The sequence below is a fragment of the Antrostomus carolinensis genome, unplaced genomic scaffold (genome assembly GCF_000700745.2).
Source record: "Antrostomus carolinensis isolate BGI_N321 unplaced genomic scaffold, ASM70074v2 scaffold9929, whole genome shotgun sequence".
Lineage (NCBI taxonomy): Eukaryota > Metazoa > Chordata > Aves > Caprimulgiformes > Caprimulgidae > Antrostomus > Antrostomus carolinensis.
Window position 1 is genome coordinate 1 of NW_010339377.1, and position 23,922 is coordinate 23,922.

General features: G+C 41.7%; 2 protein-coding genes across 3 annotated transcripts; one reads left to right on the plus strand and one right to left on the minus strand.

Annotated features, from left to right (window-relative positions):
• Window positions 1-400: 400 nt before the first annotated feature.
• On the plus strand, window positions 401-14,238 carry PCID2 (PCI domain containing 2). Of its 2 annotated transcripts, none has more exons than XM_010175834.1 (14): window positions 401-436; window positions 2,969-3,058; window positions 3,590-3,663; window positions 4,402-4,467; window positions 4,960-5,001; window positions 5,487-5,541; window positions 7,240-7,343; window positions 8,409-8,484; window positions 8,614-8,755; window positions 9,848-9,948; window positions 11,934-12,007; window positions 12,165-12,290; window positions 12,501-12,624; window positions 13,650-14,238. In XM_010175834.1, the coding sequence occupies exons 1-14, from the start codon at window positions 401-403 to the stop codon at window positions 13,737-13,739; spliced, it is 1,200 nt and encodes a 399-aa protein (XP_010174136.1). In that variant the 3' UTR covers window positions 13,740-14,238. The 2 variants fall into 2 exon arrangements, with proteins under 2 accessions (XP_010174136.1, XP_028942793.1); XM_029086960.1 differs by having other exon boundaries at window positions 12,501-12,628; window positions 13,650-13,660.
• Window positions 14,239-15,144: 906 nt separating this feature from the next.
• On the minus strand, window positions 15,145-23,894 carry PROZ (protein Z, vitamin K dependent plasma glycoprotein). The gene is made up of 8 exons (XM_010175835.1): window positions 23,828-23,894; window positions 22,059-22,222; window positions 20,947-20,971; window positions 20,173-20,286; window positions 18,153-18,284; window positions 16,382-16,467; window positions 16,179-16,302; window positions 15,145-15,656 (listed from the first exon to the last, which is right to left on the minus strand). Exons 1-8 carry the CDS (start codon window positions 23,892-23,894, stop codon window positions 15,145-15,147), a joined length of 1,224 nt encoding a protein of 407 aa, XP_010174137.1.
• Between the last annotated feature and the right edge of the window lie 28 nt (window positions 23,895-23,922).

The following is a 23,922-nucleotide window of genomic DNA, read 5'->3' on the forward strand; positions in this document are numbered from 1 at the left end:
GTGCAGGGCCGGGGCTGGGCTGAGGGGAGACCGGGGGCATCCTGGGGGTGCGGGTGGGTGTCCCTGTCCCCACCCTGTCCCCTGGTGGGCGTCCCGCCAGCGTGCTCCTGCCCTCCGCTTTCGGCACCCGCGTGCTTCCAGGGCGCTGCACCCTGCTCGGGGCCTTGGCGCCAGGGTTTCTGCTCCTTGAGCTGCGCTTTGCCCGCCGCTGCCTTCCCGTGCCCCCGGGCTGGCAGCAGCGAGAGGGGTGGGAAGGTCACACCCCGCGTTTGCTCAGGGCGAAGAGGGGGTGCGTGTGCGGTGCTGTCGCTTTGCTCTTCTCCTCAACTCCTGTTCCTGTTGCAGAATGTGACACAGCTGCGTTTTGTTTGGGACTCCTGCCTCCTCTGCTTCCGTTTTAATGGCGCACATCACCATAAATCAGTACTTGCAGCAAGTAAGCAAAGTTCTTTTTTTATATATATTATTTATGGACAGCGTTAGATTATGTGGGTGTGTTCTTCTTTGCTGGAAATTTGTTACCCTTCTTAAGAAATCAACCTAAAACGTGTGATGTGGTAAACAAATACACTTCTTAACTCTGTAGTAAGTATACCACTGTCTGCCAAGGATGTATTCCTGGAATTTCTGAAAAGTGTGAGGGTTACTCATAGAATCATAGAATGGTTTGGGTTGGAAGGGACCTTAAAGATCATCTAGTTCCAACCCCCCTGCCATCAGCAGGGACACCTTCCACTAGACCAGGTTGCTCAAAGCCTCATCCAGCCTGGTCTTAAACACTTCCAGGGAGGGGGCATCAACAACTTCCTTGGGCAACCTGTTCCAGTGTCTGACCACCCTCACAGTGAAGAACTTCTTCCTAATATCTAATCTAAACCTGCCCTCTTCCAGTTTAAACCCATTTCCCCTTGTTTTGTCATTAACTGTCCTTATGAAAAGTCCCTCCCCAGCTTTCTTGTAGCCCCTTCAGGTACTGGAAGGCCGCTATAAGATCTCCCCAGAACCTTCTCTTCTCCAGGCTGAACAGCCCCAACTCTTTCAGCCTGTCCTCATAGGAGAGGTGCTCCAGCCCTTGGATCATCCTGGTGGCCTCCTCTGGACTCGTGAATAGTGAAATAATTTTTCTGTAAGAACTGACACGTTGCGGTTGTGTGTGTGCATGCAGTAACAAATGCAGCTCAGGGATTTAAGAAGTGCAGAAACACAGAGGCATGGTGTGTATGGCAGGGAAGGTGGACAGACAGGCACAGGGATACAGGGGTTTAAGAAGTGCATACATGGTGTGTATGGCAGGGAAGGTGGACAGACAGGCACAAGGTCACAAGAGTACCAGCAGGACCGAACTTGGTGTCAAGCTTTTGATGTGATCACTTTTACTGCTTCTTTCTGAACCACCATTTTTTCATCATTGTTGTCATCTTACTCACTTCAGTCAAGACCAGTCAAGTCACATGAGTTAAGGGCACAAAAAGAGAGTAATTGCTTGGTTTTTAATCTCAAAAATGGAGCAGCTGAGATCTCTCAGGAGAGTGATCTACTCTGAAAAGTCAGCATCTTCTCCAGTTGACAGTCCTTGTGGTCCTCTGTCTCCACTCTCCATATCACATACTCTGTGCCTGTGCATTTAAACTTTGTTTGCATTTTCTTAAGTTTATGTACTCCCTTCACCCAAACCTTATCTCTTATGAAAAAAGCATTTTGCTCTATATCAAACTTGGACACTTTACTGATGGAATGGTTGCTCACTAGGTGAGGATGGAAATCCAAAGCAATGGGTAAGGAGGTGACAGATAGCAGGATGTGTAACACTTAAAATGAAGGCAGGTAGAATAAACATGTAGCTATCATTCCAAAGGCACTGCCTGATGTTAGACTGTCGAGACTGTAAATGTTATATTCTGTGGGAGAACAGTTTAATTCTGCTTCCTGCTGTAGATACCTCCTTGTAAAAAATAGTCTGTCTGAGCAGCTTATTGTGATACTGAGCTGCAAATTTCTTCAGTTGTGAGTAATTTTAGATATTACTTCTTAAGAGTTTCTTTCCTGCTGCTTGTGCTTTATTTGTCATATTTTTGTGTCCTGACAGGAAAAAAAAAAGAATTTTGCTGTATGAAAAGCCCATACCAAGTGAGAATAATCAGAGGCTAAAATAGCAAGGGGAGCGGCAAAGGAGGGAAAATCAACTGCTTAAAATCTTTCAGAGATTGGTGGGATTTTTTTCAAGTAAAGGAGAGCTAATTTTGTGGTTTGGAAGTAGTTTTTCTTATTAAATGTTAGATTCATATGAAATATATTTGTGAGTCAATAAACAGTAATGATCAAAGATTGTTTATGCCTTCACATATATGTTTGATGCCCATAAGTCCAACTGGAATTTTAAAAAGCTTAGCCAAATCTAGTTAGGACAAGAAGAAATGGCCTCAGGTTGTGCCAGGGGAGGTTTAGATTGGATATTAGGAAAAACTTCTTCAACTAAAGGGTTGTCAATCCCTGGAACAGGCTGCCCAGGGAAGGGGTTGAGTCACCATCCCTGGAGGTATTAAAAGACATGTAGATGCTGTGCTTAGGGACATGGTTTAGTGGTGGACTTGGCAGTTTAATGGTTGGGCTGGATGATCTTAAAGGTCTTTCCCACCCAAAACAATTCTGTGATTCTATGGCTCACAACTGCTGTTTTACAATGTTAGACCTGTCTAAGTTGTTTGGAGATTCTCTGGTTTGCTCATATCCCACAAATAAGGAAAAAAGCACAATAGTGTTCACCCCACCTTCTCCCTGATACCTTATTGAAAAATGGGTGTATTGAAAGTACAATATCGAGTCCTTCAGTTTTAAACCTTTAAAAGGTTCACATTTGGGTTGATATTGATGTGGATGAACAGTGATAACAAGAAGGTGGCTTCTGTAGTCGTGTAAATATGTTGTATGGCTGGACTTTATTCTGTAACGTGGCTGTTTTCTTTGGTAGGTACAAGAAGCCATTGACAGCAGAGATGGACAATTTTGTGCAGAATTGGTATCATTTAAACATCCACATGTTGCAAACCCAAGGCTACAGGTGAGAATTTTTTTTACCTTTCTTTTGTTTTGCTTTCAGTTTTTCTAGCTCTCTATATGGGTTCCTTTCCATTGAAGCCAAACCTTAGAAAACCGTTTCACACGCCAGAGCAGGAGCCCTTTCTGTGTTTGTTTCCCTTTTCTTCTTACAAGGATGTATTTCCATTTTTTTCCTAGATGGCTTTTTGTGTTCCACTTTGAATTGTTTTCTGGAAGATCCCTTCTGGCCAGGTCTACATTAGTTAGTAATGTGGCACAGTGGAGTGGAAGTGACTATAAGGAGAAAAGCAGTGTTTGTGCTATGTGCATTTCAGATGGGGTTTTTTTAAGGCTAACCCTAATCAGGTTCTGGAGACAGAATGCACACTAGCAATTCGTGACACTACATGGGATATATTAATATCACTTAAGGTTCTGATAGATAGCAAAGGCATGTATTTGTAAAATTGCCATGACAAAATATCCATATGATGTTCTGTTTCTGGTCCCTTGGATGTTCCTTTAACGTTTCATTGATTTATTCTATACTTAGCTTCCATCTCCAGAGGAGAAGTGTCAACAAGTTTTGGAACCACCATATGATGAAATGTTTGCAGCCCACTTAAGGTAAAGATGCAACAGGAATGTAAAGTCAGTTGTGAGGCATCCAGTAGGGATGTGGAAGGATATGTTTAAGTTTACTTAGTTATTTTAAAGGGTTTACATCTGAGAACTTGTTATTTATTACTCTTAAATGATGCCAGAACTGCAGGAGATTAAGACCACCTCTTTCCTCTCCATATAAAGTTTGCTTTATATACCTGGCAGTCATCTGCATATAGCCATTGACACAGCTTTGGTTTTGGTGCTTGCTGTTTCCTTTGCTCTGCATGTACTATCCACATAAGAATGAAATAAATAAGGAGAATAAATATCTTTTAAAGGGAATTTTAATTGTAAAAGTACTCTTAAGACAGCTTTAAGACCTAAATAATTATGTGAGCCTTTTATTTTAAAAAAAACCCCACAACTGCATTAACACAGTCTTTAGTTCTCTTTCAGCAGTCTTGGAGTTTTTTTTATCTGTGCTAATCTTGGTGACAGTTTCAATAAGCACAAGCATGTTACAGTTGGGACTCCACATGTTACACAGATAAACCCCTGTTCTCCTCTCCCATCAGTTTTCCACAATTACCAGGCTTAGTGCTGCGTTAAAATACTTGTGCTGAACATTTCTAGTCATATTTCTGTGTCTCTTAAATAAACTATAAAGCTTTATGCCCATTAAAAGGAAAAAAAAGAAGTATTTGTCTTATGTATGTGGTACATGTTTTCTGATGCACTAATGCACTTTTTCTTTGATAGGTGTACTTACGCTGTTGGAAACCACGACTTCATAGAAGCCTACAAATGCCAAACAGTTATCGTCCAATATCCTTTTCCTTAAATCCCATAGTTTTCAGATTAACTGCATGTCTTCCTGTAGAATAAGTTATCTTTACCCCTTTTAAAATTTAATAGAATGTGGTCTGCTTCCGAATAACACTACAACTATTTAGGATCTGAAGCAGGGAAATACAGATAAACTCTTCTTTCAACTTTCTGTAGGACTAAGAAGGAATCTGTCACTTGGCTCTAAAATAGCAAATTAATTTCTCACGTAGTATAGGAGACCCTCCTTGTGCTTGGCTGGAAGGGAAGATGCTGATAAAGCAAGCTGTCAGCCAGTGCTTCTCCCAGCTACTGCCACAGCAAGGAATGCGTGGCTGTGCTCACGTTCTTCCCATCTTTGCATCCCAACTCCTCATCTACTTGCTGCTTTGTTGGTTTCTGCCCTTTCATGTAGTGATCTGTGGTACCATCCAACTGGTTTTATATCTGTGCTTCATTTAATAGCATTCTAAATTTTCCTAAATACAATATATCTTTCCTGCGAGCGTTTCAGGCACATAAAGAGGAAAACTGGTGAGTACCTCATAGAGAGCTGCTAGAAACTAGACTCTCATCTTTCACTATCGTAACACCATACCAGTCAAACTAAAATTATGCTTATCGTTTTTATTTATCCCCAGCGATACTTAAATACAGCCTAATTGTTTTTGCTGCTGGTTTTGAGTTTTTAGATTCAAAAGTGTGGAAAACTAAACGTCTAAGCTTAATTAGGTAAATTGTCCATAAGTAAACACGTGAAGAATTTGTTCAAAGTGAGGTGATACTTTATTAAAGCCACCATAAAAAATGTTTCTGAATTAATTCTTACTCCAGTGCAGGATTTCTGAAATGCTGAGATCTTGAAGATGTTTCCTTTTAAAAAGTGCACCCTTCTTTATTTAAAGATTAATGTATACTTTTCTAGTTTTATGACCAACTTGCAAAAAAACCCTAAACTTGTTTCTCATGTCTTGCTTGTTGCACGATTTGCACGTACTGACTGTGTTTTACTGTTCCAGGGCTTTACCTATTATGTACGCTGTAGCCCTCGATCTTCGCATTTTTGCTAATAATGTAAGTAGATCTGATTACCAGCTTCATTACTTTTGTGAAACTATCACAATCTGTTGGGAGTTTCCATGGTGGAAATATTTTAGACTTTGTTACATATCCTAATTTTGCTCAGTACTGTTTAACTCCTGTTCAGGATTTTGTTGATTCACCAAAATCATTCAGTCCCATTGAAAAACTAGGCTGCTCAGTCTGCCCGCCTTCCATTTGTAGCTTGAATTAGGGAGGTTTCTGAGGACCTGCACACAGCTCACAGCAGTTGCTTAGAGCATATGAAGCCCTGTCTTTATAGAGTAGCATGGTGGCACAACTCACTCTTTTGTTCGTTATCCTTGGGATTTGTTGGAGGGTGGAGCTGTCCCTTACAACTGAGCTAATTTAACCACTTACCACATCTGAAGAGAGAAGTTTCTGTCTCCCCTCTTCCAGCTGTCCAAACTGCTTTTGATGCTCATTGGAGCCCTTGCTAAGCCCAAACAACTGCTGACAAGAAAAAAAAAACAAAACGACCCAAATTTACATTATTTTTCTCAGGCAAGTGAGTTGAAGAAGCTTGTGTAGGGATCTCGTGAGAACTGCTAGGCCAAGGTAAGTGGCAGGGTCATGATTGTGCTCCTAGTCACCTTACCTGAAGAGGTGAAGCTAGAGTTCAAGTTAGGCTCGAGTTTGACAGTATCCAGTACTTTCAGTGTGTGTCCCCCTACACACTTTCTTGTGCCCACCCACCCACAAAATAACACATTTGTCATATTTGCACAGAGAATATTTTTTGTGTGTGTGAGCCTGTTCTGTAGCAAGTCTGGATTCTCGGTCTGAATGAGGCAAATTCCTGTATTTGAATTGCATGAGAAGGGGGAAAGTGGGATCAGCCATACTGGAAGAGTTTGAACTCTGTCTTTTAACCTTAGTGTATTCAAAGGATGTGGCTACAGAGAAGACTTCTGCAGCAAAGGATGCGTTTCCATTTCTTTTCCTTATGTTTCAGCTAGTGAGAATGCAAGTATTCTAATAAAACTGTTTGGAGAGCACAGAGTAAATAACTACTCACCATTTTTTCCCCCTACTCTTTGTTGTTTTAAGTTCTGTTTTAATCAGAGTGTGGATCTTTCCCATATGTTGGCAACTCAGTTTTTTCTCTTGCTGTTGTAAGATATGTTTTCCATTTCTTCTAAAAATCCCAAGTCCTAGCAGTGTGTGTTACTACTAGAAAATGTTGAATATGGTTTAGAAATAAAATCTAGCCCTCATGGCTGTGGAGAGAAGCTTAATTATAAATTCTAAAACTCAAACTCTGTACCTGGGAAACCATTTTAGTTTGCTTTTCTTCAAAAGACTTTTTTTTGCCAGACTGTTGGTCTTTGAAAACTGTAGTTGAAGTGTTAATGCTCCCATTCAGCTGTCAGATGATCCTGAATTTAGGTTTCAGAGAGCTGCGTTAAGCTTAGTGGCACTAAAGGTAATAGAATCAGTGCTGTTTTCAAAGGACTGTCCTTCTGTGCATTAGGTTTGGTACATGTTCAGGAGCCTCTCTGAGTGTTTTATTTTGTTCTGTGATCTTGACTACCTTCTAGATTGGGGGATAGCAGGCATGACAATATTACTATAAGTCTTTATAAAATGCTGTATTAAGGAACTAAACTGTTTACAGCCCAGCGAACCAGGATGCAGAATTACACGTTGTTTCTTGCTTTACAATAATAGGCAGATCAACAGCTGGTGAAGAAAGGGAAGAGCAAAGTTGGAGACATGTTGGAAAAAGCAGCAGAACTGCTGATGAGCTGTTTTCGAGTCTGTGCAAGTGACACGTGAGTGAAAGATCCTCTATAGAACTTGCACTGTTAAATTGTTAAGAACTTAATTAACTTTACATAAGATTTTTCCACTTACTAAGACCATATCTGGATAAGAACAAACACTTCTGAGGCTCGTTTCCTCTCATTTATAGTCTGTTCTCTTTTGACTGTTAACTACAACTGGAGAGACCTCCCTTCAGGTTTAACATTCCTAGCAGATGTTGTTGGGAGAGACTGATTATATCCTTGTTCCTCAGGAAAGATCATTGACAGTTTTGTGCTCTGTTCAGTTGTGAAGTTTGCTTTGTTATGGTTAGATGGAAAAAAAGGTGACTTAGTTTCCAGTCCTAGCAATTTTAATGCTTCTGAAATGGAGAAAATGGTGGGGATTTTTTTTTTTTCATCTTTCTTTCACCTTGAATATTATAAGCAACAGCTATGTTGGTGTATGTGTTACCTGCAGACTGGAGTGAGGACTCTGATGAATAATATTTTGCATAACATTGGGGAGAATCTTACAGTTGCCTTCCAATACCCGAAGAGGGCCTACAAGAAAGCTGGAGAGGGACTTTTTGCTAGGGCAGGTAGTCATAGAACAAGGGGTAATGACTTTAAGCTGGAAGAGGGGAAGTTTGGATTAGACATTAAGAATAAATTCTTCACTGTCAGAGTGGTGAGACACTGGAACAGGTTGCCCCCTCCCTGGAAGTGTTCAAGGCTAGGTTGGATGAGGCTCTGAGCAACCTGGTCTAGTGGAAGGTGTCCCTGCTCATGGCAGGGGGGTTGGAACTAGATGATCCCTTCCAACCCAAACCATTCTATGATCTTTTCATCATGTTGAGATTAATGTAGCAGAGCTGTTGAAAATTTAAGATGGGAACACATCTTCTGTTTTGACAGTGCTGGTATGGTTTAAGAGAACGAGTTTGGCCTTGACTTCTATTTTCAGACACCTATTTGTACCATAAAAATCCATAAAATATCTATGGAGGGAATTTACCATAAGGGCAAAGTCATCATTTTCTTACAGTGTTCAGTACTAGTAGTTTTTTTTTCTTTTTTCTTTTCTTATGACAGTCGAGCAGGCATTGAAGATTCCAAAAAGTGGGGCATGTTGTTTCTCGTGAATCAACTGTTTAAAATTTATTTTAAGGTAGGGCTCAAGTCTGGTAAGCTGTGTTTTGTATTTCATATTCTAAGTCAAACCCACTCTTCTTATATGATACTAGGTATCTACACTCTCTGAGTGAAATGCAATTTATTTATTTATTTATTTTAACAGATCAACAAGCTCCATCTATGCAAGCCCTTAATTAGAGCAATTGACAGCTCAAATCTGAAGGATGAATATAGTATGGCACAGCGAGTTACATACAAATACTATGTTGGACGCAAAGCCATGTTTGACAGTGACTTTAAGCAAGGTACTGTGTGCAGCAAGACAGATTTAAAGTCTTGCTGCTTGGTGTGAAATCTGGCTGATGTTGTGTGTGTGACTCCAGATGTGTGTAGAGGGTGCAGTTGTGTTTGCCTTGATCAAAGGAAAAGTCGTGCTGAAAGGTCCAAGGCTCGCAGGCTGAGTCAGAGCAGAGATGACATTACATGACACTTCTAATTGTAGTAAATGCCCAGTTTTAAAGTATTTGTGTCAGTCAAGTTCCCTGTAGTCTTATGCATTGTGTGCATGCATAATAAAATGCATGAGCATCCAAAATAATAGGTTTGTAAAAGGTTTCACATAGGAGGCTTTGTGACTGTCTTGTCCTCTTCAAGTTGCTGTATGCCGGGTAGGAAATCTTCAGCAACCTGCACTGTAGAATTAGTTACTCGGTGCATTGATTTTGAAAGATGTAGAAACCACATTTCTGGGATTTCTTATTCACTAGCAGAAATGCTTCTAGAGCCAAGGTGTGCAACTTCCATCGCTAACCAAAGCCCCAGACCAAAGTCTATTCTGGAGCTGGTTTTGTTACTCTAAACAGTGTCTTCTGCCTGTCAGGCTTGTCATTTTTCTCAGCGAAAACTGATGAGAGATTTTCATGATGTCTTGCTGTGTGATCTCACTGACATGTTTCTGCAGCTCAGCAGAGGAATGCATCACATGCTGCGTCCTCTGAAGAACCTAATCTGTGAATTTAGAAAATAGAGTTCTGTTTCATCAGTGCTTCTTGAGATTCTCCCCTCCTGTAATAATAGCACGATAATATTAGTGAAATGAACTGAAAATTCCAATATTGCTTGTAACTGTTACCACTAACATCTAGACCTTTACAAGTTTTCTTTGACTTTCTGAAGGAGGATTTATTTTCTGGTAATACTTTGTATTTTGTGTGAATCTCCTATATTTCTTACAACATTTTTCTTAATGTATTTTGATTGGTGTGATTCTTTTTCATATAATTTCAAATATCATATATTCAAGCTAGAGGTGGACACTGAGCACAGAATTTGGGTTAGAGTTTTAATCGATTTTTGTTGTTAACTCATGTTACCAGCCCTTTTATTTGTGTCTACAGCTGAAGAGTATCTGTCATTTGCCTTTGAGCACTGTCACCGCTCGAGTCAGAAGAACAAAAGAATGATTTTGATCTACCTGCTTCCAGTAAAAATGTTGTTGGTGAGTAGATATTACTCTTCTAAATATTTCTGGGGAGCAAATAACCAAACTGATGCTCAGGATGGTTCTTGTGTTTCCCTTATTTGAATTCAAAGGCTGTCTTTGCCTGGCCCACAGGAGAGCCAGCATATGCACACTTTGTTGTGTGAAGACAGAAAATGTTGAATTGTCATTTGTAGCAACACAGGAAAGGAGAAAGCTGGGGGGGAACCTCACACAAAAACTCAATGCTCCTTTGCCCCTGCCTTCCTTCCATACCTCCTAAAGGTGCAACCTGAGGCTACTTCTGTAATAAAGATAACTTTGAGCTCTTTGGAGAAGTACGTAACAGTGTAACTTACGTCATGTAGCAGAGTGCCACTCTGTCTGGTGCTCAGCTGCACAGATGGGCCAGGGAAAGTGTAGATTCCCTAGTACAAATCTGTCTGCTTCATTCACCGGGTGAAGAAAAGAAGAATGTGTAAACAGAATGGCTGAAAACTGTTGAGGAGGGTTTACCACAGGAGAGAAAGGATTCCTATCTTTGAGTTTTCTGTTTGCACCTTGTGCATTTGCCCATTCAAGGCATGTCAGAAGGGTCATGAAGTAGAGCATTTTGGTTTTGAACAAATCAGTGAAGACTGGTTACTATTTGATCATTTCATCTTTCTATTAAAAGAATCAAGCACATCTCTGCTTCTTGTTCCTGTCTTTTCCCCTGTGCTGTGCTGGCATTTGTGTATCCCTGAGTTAGTGGGATTATACTAATAATTAATTCAGTGTAACTGAGGGGACAAGAACTAGGTTGTACAGTTGCCTGTTCCTGGCCCTGTTACCAAAGTTACCCATGGAGAATGTTGTTATCACCTCCTTCTGTGAGTTGCCATCTTCCCCCTTTGCCCCAACCTGTTTATGACCATCCTCCCTTTTCCATTCTGTGCTCCCTTTCCAGTCCCTTGCAGTGTCAAGTGGGTAAAGGGGAAGCATTGTGGGTATGATAATTGGCTTCTGGTTTTAATTTTTTATTTATTGACTTTCTTCCTGGTTGTTTGCAGATCAATCAGTAGTAGGGTTGATAAAGGAAAGCTAACAATCTTCCTAAAAATTTTGCCCCAGTCCTGACTGGGTGCCTTAAACTGGTGGGTCTGTTAGTGCCTAGAGTTACTGTGGCTTTTCTGGAGCAGTTCCAGTGTAGAAGAGGCACTAAAGAAACTGAATAAGGGTCATTGTTTTTACAGTTGCTTTTTTATATCAGAGCTCAAATGTTAACACTAACCTTAAACTGTACTAAAATAGCTTGGATGTTTGGTTTGGTTTTCTTTTAATCCTAGCAGCTCTCAGTGACCATGCAGCTGAGTTGTGCTCTCAGCTAATCCTCCATCCAGGAAAGAAGTTACCAACAGCATAGCATGATGGTAACTAAATTTAAAGTCTGATCCAAGTCAGGGTGCAATCTGATCTGTGCTGTGCAGGGGGAAAAAAACAAAGTTTCTTTTTAATGGTGTAGGTGGTTGAGTCTTACATAATCTAACAATGACAATTAATTTTGTTTCTTTAAATTTAATCTTTTTCTCTTTATTTTTTATTTTGGTTTTGGGGGGACATTTTTATTTCTGCATGGAGGCATATTGAAGAAAAAATCTTGTACAGACTGAGATAGCACTTGACAGTGCTGAAGCACTGCTGGTATTATTAGTAATGCTTGGGATTCCCACAGTTTTGTTTGCAGATTAGATCACGCAGCCATGACATAAAATTTGGATCTACCTGGGCCGCATGTCACAGGATCTTGATGTAACAAGTTTGATAACTGTTCCCCAACATCTAAGAAATATTAAGACTCCGTAAACCATGATAAATAGGTAGTCATCATGAATGTAGGAAAAAAAAAAAGTGGTTACACATTTGTCTTTTTCTCTAGCAAATGTTTTCTTATAGCTTACTAGATTACATTTAAAATGAATTTGACTTTACCCTGGAAAACTTGGAAACCATTTATTTTTCAGGGCCATATGCCGACAGTCCAGCTCTTAAAAAAGTATGACCTTATGCAGTTTGCTGAAGTAACAAAGGCTGTGAGGTATGATGGTTGTTTTATTGCATTGTGTGTTAGTTCAAAAAGTATTAAGTAAAAGGTATTTATTTGGGTTGATTGAGAGACATTCCTACCAAGTCAGACAATTTGTTTTCTCATTTGGATGAGACCTTCTGATGTTGTTGTTTCTTCATCCTTGTAGTGAAGGCAATCTTCTCTTACTAAATGATGCTCTGACAAAGCACGAGACCTTCTTTATTCGATGTGGAATCTTTCTTATCCTTGAGAAGCTGAAAATCATCACGTACAGAAATCTCTTTAAGAAAGTGTAAGCATAACAAAACCTACCTTTTTGCAAAAGCAGATTTAATATGGTTTCACCTAGGACTGAGATAGGAATGTATATGCTCTTTAGTTCTCTCTGAGAGCCAACTTCTTGTTTAAGTGAATTTATTATAGAAAGGCCATTTTTCTAAGAACCAGAATTTTTAAGTGATTGTTTCTCAATAACAGATTTTTTTCCCATTGTTTTTTTCAGATATTTACTACTCAAAACCCATCAGCTATCTCTAGATGCCTTTCTCTTTGCCCTGAAATTCATGCAAGTAGATGATGTTGATATTGATGAAGTCCAGTGCATTTTAGCTAACCTGATATATATGGTATGTGCTGACCACTTGTCTGGTCCTTCCAGACTTCAGACAGTAATAAATATTAGGTAGAGAATAAAAGCTTATTACAAAAAATGTATCAGTAATTCCATGTTTTCTCGTGTTTAAAAAAAAAAAAAACAAAGTTGATTCACTTGTGCCCAAACTGAAATGTTTTCATTTGCTTGGAGGGCTTCCTCTAGTTCTGGCCTCTTTTGCAGGCATCAGTTAAAACTGAAGTTGAATTTTACATTACAAATCCAGTCCTGAAATTTCTATATATGCATAAATACTGATTTTAAAATATAAAAATTGTAACTAGGACCAAAATGGATTTGTTCTGCATTTGAAGTAGGAGATTCTTGACATTCTAACATTAGAAAAAATTAAAACCAGAATTCTTTGGGGTTTTTTTCACATTTTGTCTTTTACTCTAAGTGGATTTCAACTATTCATGAACAGGTAAAGGCTTGAAAGCAACAGATTTCTAATAAATCAGAGGTTTTGGAGCAGCACTGCAGTGTCAGCAAGAAAATAAGCCACCTCTCTGTTTCTGAAACAGATTATTTGGTGTGGTCTAGGAGTAACAGAGGGTGGGATAACGTCACTGGAAGATTTCTTCCAGTGTTACATCACTATGTCTGAAAAGGAAGTACTCTATCACTTAGTTTATTAGGTATGTAATAATGATTAATAAAAATCCTAATTTTAAAGAGAGGAAGAATAAACTTGGAAACACTTCTGTAGAGCTCTGTCTCTTCAGGGACACATAAGCAAAGCAGTAGGAGGCCCTGGCAACAGGCTCTCGGTCTGACAGCACTATCAGTACGCAAACAAGGTTATGGTTCCAGCTTTCTACTTACTCTGTGAGCTGACCCACTTACCTAAATTGGATCCTCATAGGTATTAAGTACAGTAGTGCAGTGGTGATTGAGTACATACACAGAGCTTTGCTTGATGTAGTCTGAAGACAGCTGAAGTTACAGGCATTGTGTTACCAGCTTCCAGTACTAACTGTCTTTTTCTCCTTCTGCCAGGGTCACATTAAAGGCTATATATCCCATCAGCATCAAAAGCTTGTGGTCAGTAAGCAGAACCCATTTCCTCCGCTGTCAACAGTGTGTTGAGTTGCATCTCACCCCTGCAAGTACTTCTTGGACACTCAGCTTGCCCAGCAGAGCTGCTCCTAATCACCTCGAGAACATTGTAAATTACTTGTCTCATGTCCAGGACTGGAATACCAGGAACTGTTTGTGGCTCCTTTCCCAGAATGACCAAGGCTGCCAGTGTTACAAAATGCATTGGAATGAAATGCTGACTTTTCAGTGATAGTTTCTGCAGGCTTCCTAGATCATTCAAAGTATTTCATGAGGAAATAAAGCAAAACATTCCAAATTACTTCCAAACTACTTAGAGCTTTTATAAAATACTTTGTGTTACTATTTCTGCATTTATCTTTCAGAGAGGAGAAGTATTATTCTTTGTTACTTGTGTTAATCCATTCTTCAGAGTGAAAATGGTGTTTCCTTTCATGGTTTCCATTATTTTTTTTAAGTCTCTTCAATAATCTTGCTGGTATTAAATACTCTTCAAGCCTTCTCTGAAATCTAGAGAAGTGCTTGACACTAAAAGCTTTACTGTATCAGTGATACTTACAGGTTCAAGTAAATGTGGGATTTTTGCTTGTAGGTGTCCACAGATGAGTTTAGGATTCTTGTAATATTTTGTTTCATTTTTGTTATGATGAACAAAAGCTTATCTAGGTAACTTATCCATACTCTGTTTTATTCTGTTTCTGGGGAAAACACTGGCACTGAATCCAGTATTTTAGGTGTTGCTATCTTGGGGGTTTTGTTTCTTTGTTTGGGGGTGGTACATCATAACTGTTTCCATAGTGAGGAGATGGTAGTTTTGGGGTTTTAAAATTATTTAAAGGAAATAAAACATTTTTCCCCTCTTTAAAAGCTGGATTTTGTTTAACCCACAAACTGACTTGGACATGATTCGTAAGGGAAAGCACAGCTACCATGTATGAAGGGAAGCATTTTTTAGTGTGATGAGAGTGTCAAGTCCTACACCAACATAGGCATTTAAAAGTTTAGAGTTCCCCTGGTCTTCATGAGTTTTACTTGTATGGATGCTGAAATAAGAATATGAGTTTGCTGAATCAAAGCTCAGAGTAACAAGAATTGAAAAGATTCATTTCCTTCTAGCAACATTTAAAATCCCAGAAAAACATCAATGCTTTTTGAGTTTTAGGATGAACCATTCTAGGAAACTTAAAATTCAGACAGTTTTTAGTAAAAATCCTTAAGTTTACTGCATCATGACTTTCACAGTATTCTGTGTCAACAGAAGAAGGAAAGACAAATGGGCTTTTCTGTATGAGTTGGCATTATTACATATCATCATTGCAGCTTCCATTGCTGCAAATCATGATGGAGAGTCAGGTAGTTGTAGTGGCTGCATCCAAGTGTTTCCTTGCAGTGGTTGGTTGGGGTTTGGTGCTGGAGGGTTGGTTGTGTTTGTGCCTTATTTCATTGTTTGTTTAAACCATATCATATACCTTGCAGTGTTAGTGAATAGAAATGTTTTCCAGTCAGTGTCTTCTAGAGGCCAAGATCCCAGGAGACCAGTCAGAAACCAAGTGCCCTTATACTCAGTAGCTAAAAAGCTTCCTCCAGCCAGTTGTTTGTCTACAGCCTCCTGGAGGTGTCCACAGAACTGCCTGTTTGTGAGGCTTATGTTGAGTATTTGTTTGCAGTCCTCAGCAGGAAGGTATGAAACCTGCAACTCATCACCTTGGAGTTCATCGCCTTCCATTCTCCAACCACTGACTGTACCACTGAGTTTTGGAATTAAAATGTGTTCTGCAAAGTCTCTTTCAGGGATGCAGACAGGAAGCTGGTGGTTGTTGCACTCAACGTGCTCTTGGAGTTGTAGTAATGCGATGTTGTTCTCACCAGTGTCTTCATCATACCGGATGTGTATGTGTTTCTCAGTAACTTGCATTATCTTCTCAGTTCCACTTGTTCCATTGGGCCCTGTGAAGCAATGACATTTCACTGCTCTTAAGAATAATTTACCAGAACTGAAACCTGTGTGCACACTGACAACTGCCTAGTTGTGCAGAGAAGTATGTGCAGTAGGGAAATTAGATGTGCTCTTTCTCGAAACTGCAGTAAAGGTGAACTAGGAATGATATCTTGACAGCTTTTTAATGCTGTGTAGAAGCTAAAAAATTTCAGAGGGCAGGACAGATACCCAACAAGAGAAGTGAGTATTGTCATGTACCAAAAGCCACCTCTAAATCCCTAGGTTTAGTTTATCCCTAGGTACCGAGTTCTGAACTGTTTCAAGAGGCAGTTGTCTCTCTGCTTGGCTTGAGGTGGGGTATGGGGCAGCTGTAGTTCCAGATACTCAACTGAGATGCTTAAATGAGATGACAGCAGATCTGTCCTTTGACAGTATTTTTATGCAGCAAAAAATTTTAGTAAGCTTTTTTTTAAAAAAACTTGCTTGTTAATACCAAAATGTGCTACAAGAGAAAATGTTTGATCACTTACCAGCACCAACCCTGATGTGAAAACGGCTATGCAGAAGGGCACACTCTGCTGTAGTCAATACAAAATTACTTTTTAGCAGCACTCCTCCACAGAAGCCCTTCCCATCTAAGTTTTGCAGCAGAACCTAAGAAAATCCAAAAAGATGATAGACAGCACTGTCCATGTGAGGTTGAGTGATGGGTTTTGTGGATTGCTAGAAATACCTGCCAAGGAAATTGCTCATCGTGTTTCTTCCTGGTTTCACTTATCAGATTATCACTGTCTTGAAGTCTGCCACATGCACATTCATCTAGGAAATTAATTTTTAAAAATCAAAACCTCAAGCTGTACCATTTCAAGACAACTACTACCTGCAAATATTGCTTCAGCCTTGACTTTGGGGTTTCATATTTGCACCAAGGAAAAGGAGGAGGATAATTTATCAACTGGTGAAAGTTGGAGTAATTCACTTGGCATCTGTAGTCTAATAGCTTATCGATGGCGCTGAACATTTTGGGTCATTGTGTGAGGCTTGCGGTGACCAGATTTCACTGTGTCTGTAACTAATGAAACGAGGCTTCCTCTCCAGCCAGCCATCAGCACAGCTTGCCTCTCTCGCCAGCCACCAGCACAGCTTGCCTCTCCAGCCAGCCATCAGCACAGCTTGCCTCTCCAGCCAGCCACCAGCACAGCTTGCCTCTCCCGCCAGCCATCAGCACAGCTTGCCTCTCCAGCCAGCCACCAGCACAGCTTGCCTCTCCCGCCAGCCATCAGCACAGCTTGCCTCTCCAGCCAGCCACCAGCACAGCTTGCCTCTCCCGCCAGCCATCAGCACAGCTTGCCTCTCCAGCCAGCCACCAGCACAGCTTGCCTCTCCCGCCAGCCATCAGCACAGCTTGCCTCTCCAGCCAGCCACCAGCACAGCTTGCCTCTCCCGCCAGCCATCAGCACAGCTTGCCTCTCCAGCCAGCCACCAGCACAGCTTGCCTCTCCCGCCAGCCATCAGCACAGCTTGCCTCTCCAGCCAGCCACCAGCACAGCTTGCCTCTCCCGCCAGCCATCAGCACAGCTTGCCTCTCCAGCCAGCCACCAGCACAGCTTGCCTCTCCCGCCAGCCATCAGCACAGCTTGCCTCTCCAGCCAGCCACCAGCACAGCTTGCCTCTCCCGCCAGCCAGGCCAGCCACCAGCACAGCCTGCTTCCTCATCTTTGTATCCTGTATCTGAATTGTGCCAAATACCCAATAGCTGTGGCCCAATCTCAATAAGGTAAATCCTGGTTTTTCTTTGTTAAAACTATTACTCTAGGGATGCACGTGCCTTTCTGTTCTGGTTCAGAACAGGCAGCAAACATGTTTTACAAGTGGGTAACCAAGCTACCTGCGTTTATTACGTTTTCTGTTCACCTTGTTGCATGGTCTTGGGTCACACAAACTGGATCCTGTTCAGGTGGAGCTAAACCAGAAGACACCCTCCTGGAGCACATATAACATACTCTTGTAGGCCTAAGTATACTATTGTGTTTTTAATAGACCTAGTTTATAAAGGGATGAGATTGAATGAGATACCTAGTATGAGACTGAAAAAATGAAGAGGGCTACTTCTTCAGACTAATTAATATGGCAGCAAATGTTGCCCTTCATTTATCAGACCATCGGGTGCCTGATTGGAATCAATTGAACCTCATTCCCAAACAGACAGGTCTTCAGTGGAGTTAGTTACTCTTCACCGAGCCTAGAAATAGAAAACCTGGCTCAGGGAAGGGTATGTAGGATGATTTCCTCTCTACAGACCCACGTTTAAATGTTCAGATCAAATATTCCTTCTCTTACAACTGCTCTGGCATCTTGGCTGCTGGTCCCTAGGTTCCTCCTTTTACTGCCTGGTTTTCAAAGTCAGTAATATTCTCATTGCTGATTGCATCTGGATATCAGATGGTGGCCTGCCCACCCCAGTACTGAGCATGTGTCCCCTGGATTTCCACGCCCACACCCACCTAACGCGATGCACTGTTTTTCATCCTTCCCAAGCTCATAACCATCAGCACAGGAACAATGGTAGGAATTACTTCCTGGGTAGCAGAAGTGGTGACATCCTTCTTTTGCTTGGTGGCGACATTCATTTTTAGCTAAACAGAACAAGCAGAGGAAAAGCATTGGGAGCAGCCCTGCAGAAAGGGATCTTGGGGGTGCTGGTGGCCAGCAGGCTCAATAGGAGTCAGCAGTGTGCCCTGGCAGCCAAGAGGGCAAACAGCATCCTGGGGTGTGTGAAACACGGCGCACCCAGCCCCTTAAAAGAGGTCATCATCCCGCTGTTCTCAGCATTGGTGCAGCCTCACCTGGAATACTGTGTGCAGTGCTGGGCCCCACAATTTAAGAAGGATGTGAAGGTCCCTGAATGTGTCCAGAGGGAGGTAACGAAGCTGGTGAAAGGCCTGGAAGGAATGTCCTACGAGGAGTGGCTAATGAATGACTCTGGGATTGCCTAGTTTGGAGAAAAGGAGGCTGAGGGGCGACCTCATTGCTCTTTACAGCTTTCTGAGTAGGGGAAGTGGATAGGAAGGTGCAGATCTCTTCTCCCTGGGATCCAGTGACAGGATGTGTGGGTATGGTTCAGATCTGTGCCAGGGGAGGTTTTGACTGGACATTAGGAAGCATTTCTTTATGGAGAGGGTGGTCAAACACTGGAACAGGCTTCCCAGAGGGGTTGTCGATGCCCCAAGCCTGTCAGTGTTGAAGAGGCGTTTGGACAAGGCCCATAACAACGTGCTTTAACTTTTGGTCAGCCCTGAATTGGTGAGGCAGTTGGACTAGATGATCACTGTAGGTCCTTTCCAACTGAAATATTCTGTTCTAATTCTAATTCTTCATCTGGAGTTTTCTTGCGTAGCTTGAGTCCTTTTTACTAAGCATTTTATGTTTACTCGTTTTGTGTGGAGGTGGGTAGGGACTCTGGTTTGGTTGTGTTTCCCACCACATTGGTTTTCCCCTTGTTCAGCAGAAATTGGAGACGGCTAAATCTCTGCAGCTGCAGATTTCTCTCCCACCCCAGGGGACATCCAAGCCAGCAGAAGTACCGATATAAGGGCTGGAAAGTAGAACCTGACAGGTGTAAAAATGTAGGATCTGGCCCAAGGTGTTTTATGTGCCAGAAAATGTCCATTTTGCTTTACACCTTTTACACTTTAACTGAAAACTGTTTGTTTTCTGGAGTCCCTCCATCCCGAGGGATTGTCTTGTGGGCACGTGTGGCCTGGGAGGCACTGGGATGGTTGGGAAGCCACCGTGGCACTGCAGCCCTGGTTCTTCAGGCCACATGCCACCTGGGACTGTGGCAGAACAAGCAGCCAGCGAGCATGGGTGGCAGTGGGCAGGGCTGCCTTTGGAGCCCACCTGCGAGGGGACCATGCTTCAGCCCTTATTCTGCATCTCCAGAGAAGGGAGGCTCAGGGGTGGAGGCAGCCTTGGTAACTGGAGGAGGCTGAGGGGACACCTTATTGCTCTCTACAACTACCTGAAAGGAGGGTGTAACAAAGCAGGTCCCAGTCTCTTCTCCCAAGTAACAGGTGATAGGACAAGAGGAAATGGCCTCAGGTTGTGCCAGGGGAGGTTTAGATTGGATATTAGGAAAAATTTGTTCACTGAAAAGGTTGTCAGGCATTGGAACAGGCTGTCCAGGGAAGTGGTGGAGTCACCATCCCTGGAGGTATTTAAAAGACATCTAGATGAGGTGCTTAGGGACATGGTTTAGTGATGGACTTGGCAGTGTTAAGTTTTCAGTTGGACTCAGTGATCTTAAAGGGCTTTTCCAACCAAAATGATTCTATGATTCTAATCTTGGGATGCCATAACGTTTTGGTAGACAGGCAGCACACATCACCTCTGCTCTGCCAAGAACTGTGTGTTTTAACCTAAAAACTGATAATTGGCTGTAATGGGAGAGCTGTGTGTGGTTTCCCAGGAACCCCCTAAGACAGGAGGCGATAGGGCATCTCAGAAGAGGGGGTGATGCCTTACCAAAAGCACAGTTCTCTCCCTCGTAGCCCTCGGCACAGGTGCAGGTGTAGCCGCGAATGCTGTCCTCGCACACGCCGTTGTGCTGGCAGGGGCTCGACAAGCACCTCCTGCCACCTGCAGAAATGCCACAAGAGAGGGACAAGTCGCCACCACCACTGACCCAAATTATGCAGCCCCCTTCCCAGCACGTGAGCCACTTGGAGAAGAATTGCAAAAAGCAGTTTGGAAGGAAATGGGCTACGTCTCACCAGGCACCTACTTACATCAGCCCCTCAGTTTATACAGATTTATTTCTTGCCTTGAAGGCTGCCAAGGAACGATACAGTGCCAGCATCCAGAGTTTGCAGACAGCCCAGCATGTTTTAACACCTATTTATCTCACTCAGGTTTAAGTGCTAGGTTTGTATTTGGGAGGTTTTGCTGATAAAGCTGTGCTGCTCTATTCTATCAGCAAAGCAAACTTTCTCAAGTCCCAGGTTGTTTCAGGACAGCCTTAAGTTCAGGAAAATAAATAGCCTACTTATTATAATAACATCTACTCACCTTCAACTTTTATTCACTTTGCAGTCTTAAATTTTTTTCCTGTTTGTTACTTTTTTAAACCTTTCACATCAACACTTTTCCTCCTGCTTTACTAGAAACATGACAAATAACAACTGAGTGTTTCTTGTAGGATAAACTGCTAAAAACTCTTAGAAAACCAGCATTGGACTGAATCATAATGTTCACAGTGTGACACTGCTATGAAGGAAAGAAATCAAGAGGCCAGCTTACCATGGTAGGCATCCCAAAACATTTTCTGAAAAAAAAAAGAAAAAAAGGGAAATTAGAGTTTAATTCTCAAATAATATAATCTTCCAGAAATATTTTGGTAAAACAAAAACATTACATGAGAGAATATATACTATGGTTTCACGTTTGTATAGTTCCACAACTACAACTTCTGCCCTACTAGCAAAATTTGAATGAGATGGGAGGGGGTTTGCATCCTGCTTATTTTATTGTTATTTAAGAAGCTATAAAGGAAAAGAAACACTTTGCAGGCAAGAAAGGAACCGCTGAGACCTTTAGCAATACAGCTTCCTGGAAAAACTGGCTGGCTATTGTCTTTCCAGTGCAGCGGCCTGGGAAGTGACCCCATCCTGTCCCGTCCTGTCCTGTCTTGTCCTGCTTGTCCCCCAGCACATGCTGCTGGAGGCAGAGGGGACAGCAGAGAGTGGAGATGCAGGTCACTAACACTGGTCACCACCTTCAGGTGCCCAGCTTTTCCCTGGTACATGCAGCCAGCTCTGCCGCTGCTTTCCCCAAGGGGACACCTCTCCTCACTCCCTGTACCTGCCCTCCATCAGCGTCCCCAAAGCACCTGGACCACTCATGGGGAGCCCACTGTCTGTTTCCTCTCCTTTCCCTGCAAACACCCCAAATACCCATTAAAGAGCTCAACATCAGGCTGTACTTGTCAGGAGGGCCTCTTGTATGAGGGGACTTGCAGCTGTTGACCAAGTGAGACTCTTTCTATAGTTCCCACTACTTGCTGTTGTGTTGCTTCCCTCCAACCCAACACTTCCTTGCCTCTCCTGGTCCCTAAGGGATGCTGAAGCTGTATTTCTGTGTGTGGTCAGGATGGGACAGCAGACATATACTTTCACAACATAAGGCATAGGACACATCATTTTCAGGAGGGGACTTTAAACGTGTCAGAGTTGACTTCTGCATTTTCATTTTCACCACTAAAGCCATCTGCTTTCTACCTGCTGAAGTGGAAAATGCAAAGATTTCACATGGAGAGAAACCCAAACAAATTAAGCAGGCCATGGAACTGTGTTTGATAGTAAAGGACCAAGGCAACAATGTTTATTTTGGACACAGGAAAACAAAATACTTACAAGCATTTCATCGTTTTCAAATACTTCTCTTGCTTCTTCATGCGTACATCTCTCTTCAAGGCATTCCCTTTCCAAGCTGCCTTGGAGGACCTCCTCCAAAAGCAGGGAGCTGGCACGCCTCTGTCTCTTCATAATGTTGTTTGCATCATCAGCTGATATAAACACTGTAACATTGTATGACAAAATGCTAACATAAGTACCAAGGTTCATTTCCTTATATGCTTTTACCTCCTTTTTTAAAAAATAAATCCTTTTGGCTGATTCAGACGTTCAACCACGTTAAACTTACTTACTGAAAGAGTCCTACTTTCTTAGCCCAAACTCAGCTGAGGAGTTGGGACCTTTTACTTTTGTGAAGTGCTTGACTTGCTCGCAAGCAGGGAGAGTTTTAAGCCCTTCCTGACACACTTTTTTTCCTGCACCAGACACAGAGAGCAGCGTGGCTGTGGCACAGCCAGGGAATGGGGAATTGTATTATCATAAAGGCAGAGGCTATTCTGTAAGACAGCATGGGGTTTTCAGACTTGTCAGTAAAAATGAAAATGATTTGCATTAATTTATGATAATGGATCCAAACTGATGCCTTTTAGCCTTAGTTCATGAGGATTTTTTTGCTGAGAAGCAAAACAGTGATGTGGCTGAGTTCTCAATCATATCCCTCTTAAGGAGAATAAATGAAAACTACCCCTCAGCAACGGTCAAAGTTCAGAGGGCTATATCATATACACCATCCTTTATGTGGAAGGCACCATGAACTTTTTGATTTGAGTAAAGAGGAGGAGAGATCAAAGATATGAGAGTTATCATATCTTAAAACTCCTTTTTGCAATGATGCCCACAACAAAAACTACCTGCCAGCCGGATGGCTGATGCCGTGCTGGAGCCTCTTGCCTTTGACATTAAGCAGTACATGGCTGTGCATGTCAGAACATGTTTGTTATCCTTCCTTTTGAAGGATATTTGATAAGCAACAGGCTTCCACGTGATATTAAAAAAGAAGAAAAAAAATCTTAACGTTTGTGTTTTGCAATTTAAAAAGGTGTCAGAACGTGTTTGTTATCCTTCCTTTTGAAGGACATTTGATAAGCAACAGGCTTCCATGTGATATCAAAAAAGAAGAAAAAAATATCTTAACGTTTGTGTTTTGCAATTTAAAAAGTTATCTGACACTCCGGTGCACATTTCTGCTGTGCAGTGTTTCTGATGCATCCGGCATAACTGGCAGTGCCCTTCTGCTGCTGCCGAGTGTGTTTTGACCTTCTTAAGTGATCACCATCTTTTTCTTCCTTGCCCAGCTCCTCCTTAATATTGACAAGCCATGGAGAATTAATACAGAAGCATAAATTTCTGCAAACTACAACAAGCATGCATCTCAGCCTCTTCCATAAGGCTTATTTTTATTTCAGCAGCAACTAGAAATATAACACAAAATTCTCTTTAATATCTGGGGCACTCTTTAAGAATGTTAAGAAAAGAAAAAAATCACCCTGATATAAGTGATGGTAATTCAAAATTACATTGCTTTAGTAACCTACTGCAGTTTTTACTTAGCTATATGAAAAAAATACAAACCAAACCAACCAACCAACCAACGAAAAAAACCCAACAATAAACCTAGGATAAATGTGAGGAAAATAAGGAACAGACAGTTTTCTTCAGTGTCATGCTGTGCTACAAAGTAAACATGATACAGGGTACAAAATTACTGATGTGTTTTGAAGAGCAGTGTCACAGATCAGAATTAAGCCACAACAAAACAAAGGCCATACCTGTCTGCTCTGTCTGAAGGAAAAGGGCAGAGAGAAGAAACAATATTGTCCAAGAGCACCTTGCCATTGTCACCTGCTGAGCCTAAGGGCCACCT

What these genes read in the sequence shown, in the direction of transcription:
- PROZ (XM_010175835.1), bottom strand. Translation starts at nt 23,894, where the DNA reads ATGGCAAGGTGCTCTTGGACAATATTGTTTCTTCTCTCTGCCCTTTTC. An exon ending in AAAACAGTGCATCGCGTTAG is followed by an intron (nt 16,468 to 18,152) that starts GTGGGTGTGGGC and finishes TTAATTTCCTAG; the next exon opens with ATGAATGTGCATGTGGCAGA. An exon ending in TCACATCAGGGTTGGTGCTG is followed by an intron (nt 15,657 to 16,178) that starts GTAAGTGATCAA and finishes ATTGCTTCACAG; the next exon opens with GGCCCAATGGAACAAGTGGA.
- PCID2 (XM_010175834.1), top strand. Translation starts at nt 401, where the DNA reads ATGGCGCACATCACCATAAATCAGTACTTGCAGCAA. An exon ending in GCACATAAAGAGGAAAACTG is followed by an intron (nt 5,002 to 5,486) that starts GTGAGTACCTCA and finishes TTACTGTTCCAG; the next exon opens with GGCTTTACCTATTATGTACG. An exon ending in TTCCAGTAAAAATGTTGTTG is followed by an intron (nt 9,949 to 11,933) that starts GTGAGTAGATAT and finishes TTTATTTTTCAG; the next exon opens with GGCCATATGCCGACAGTCCA.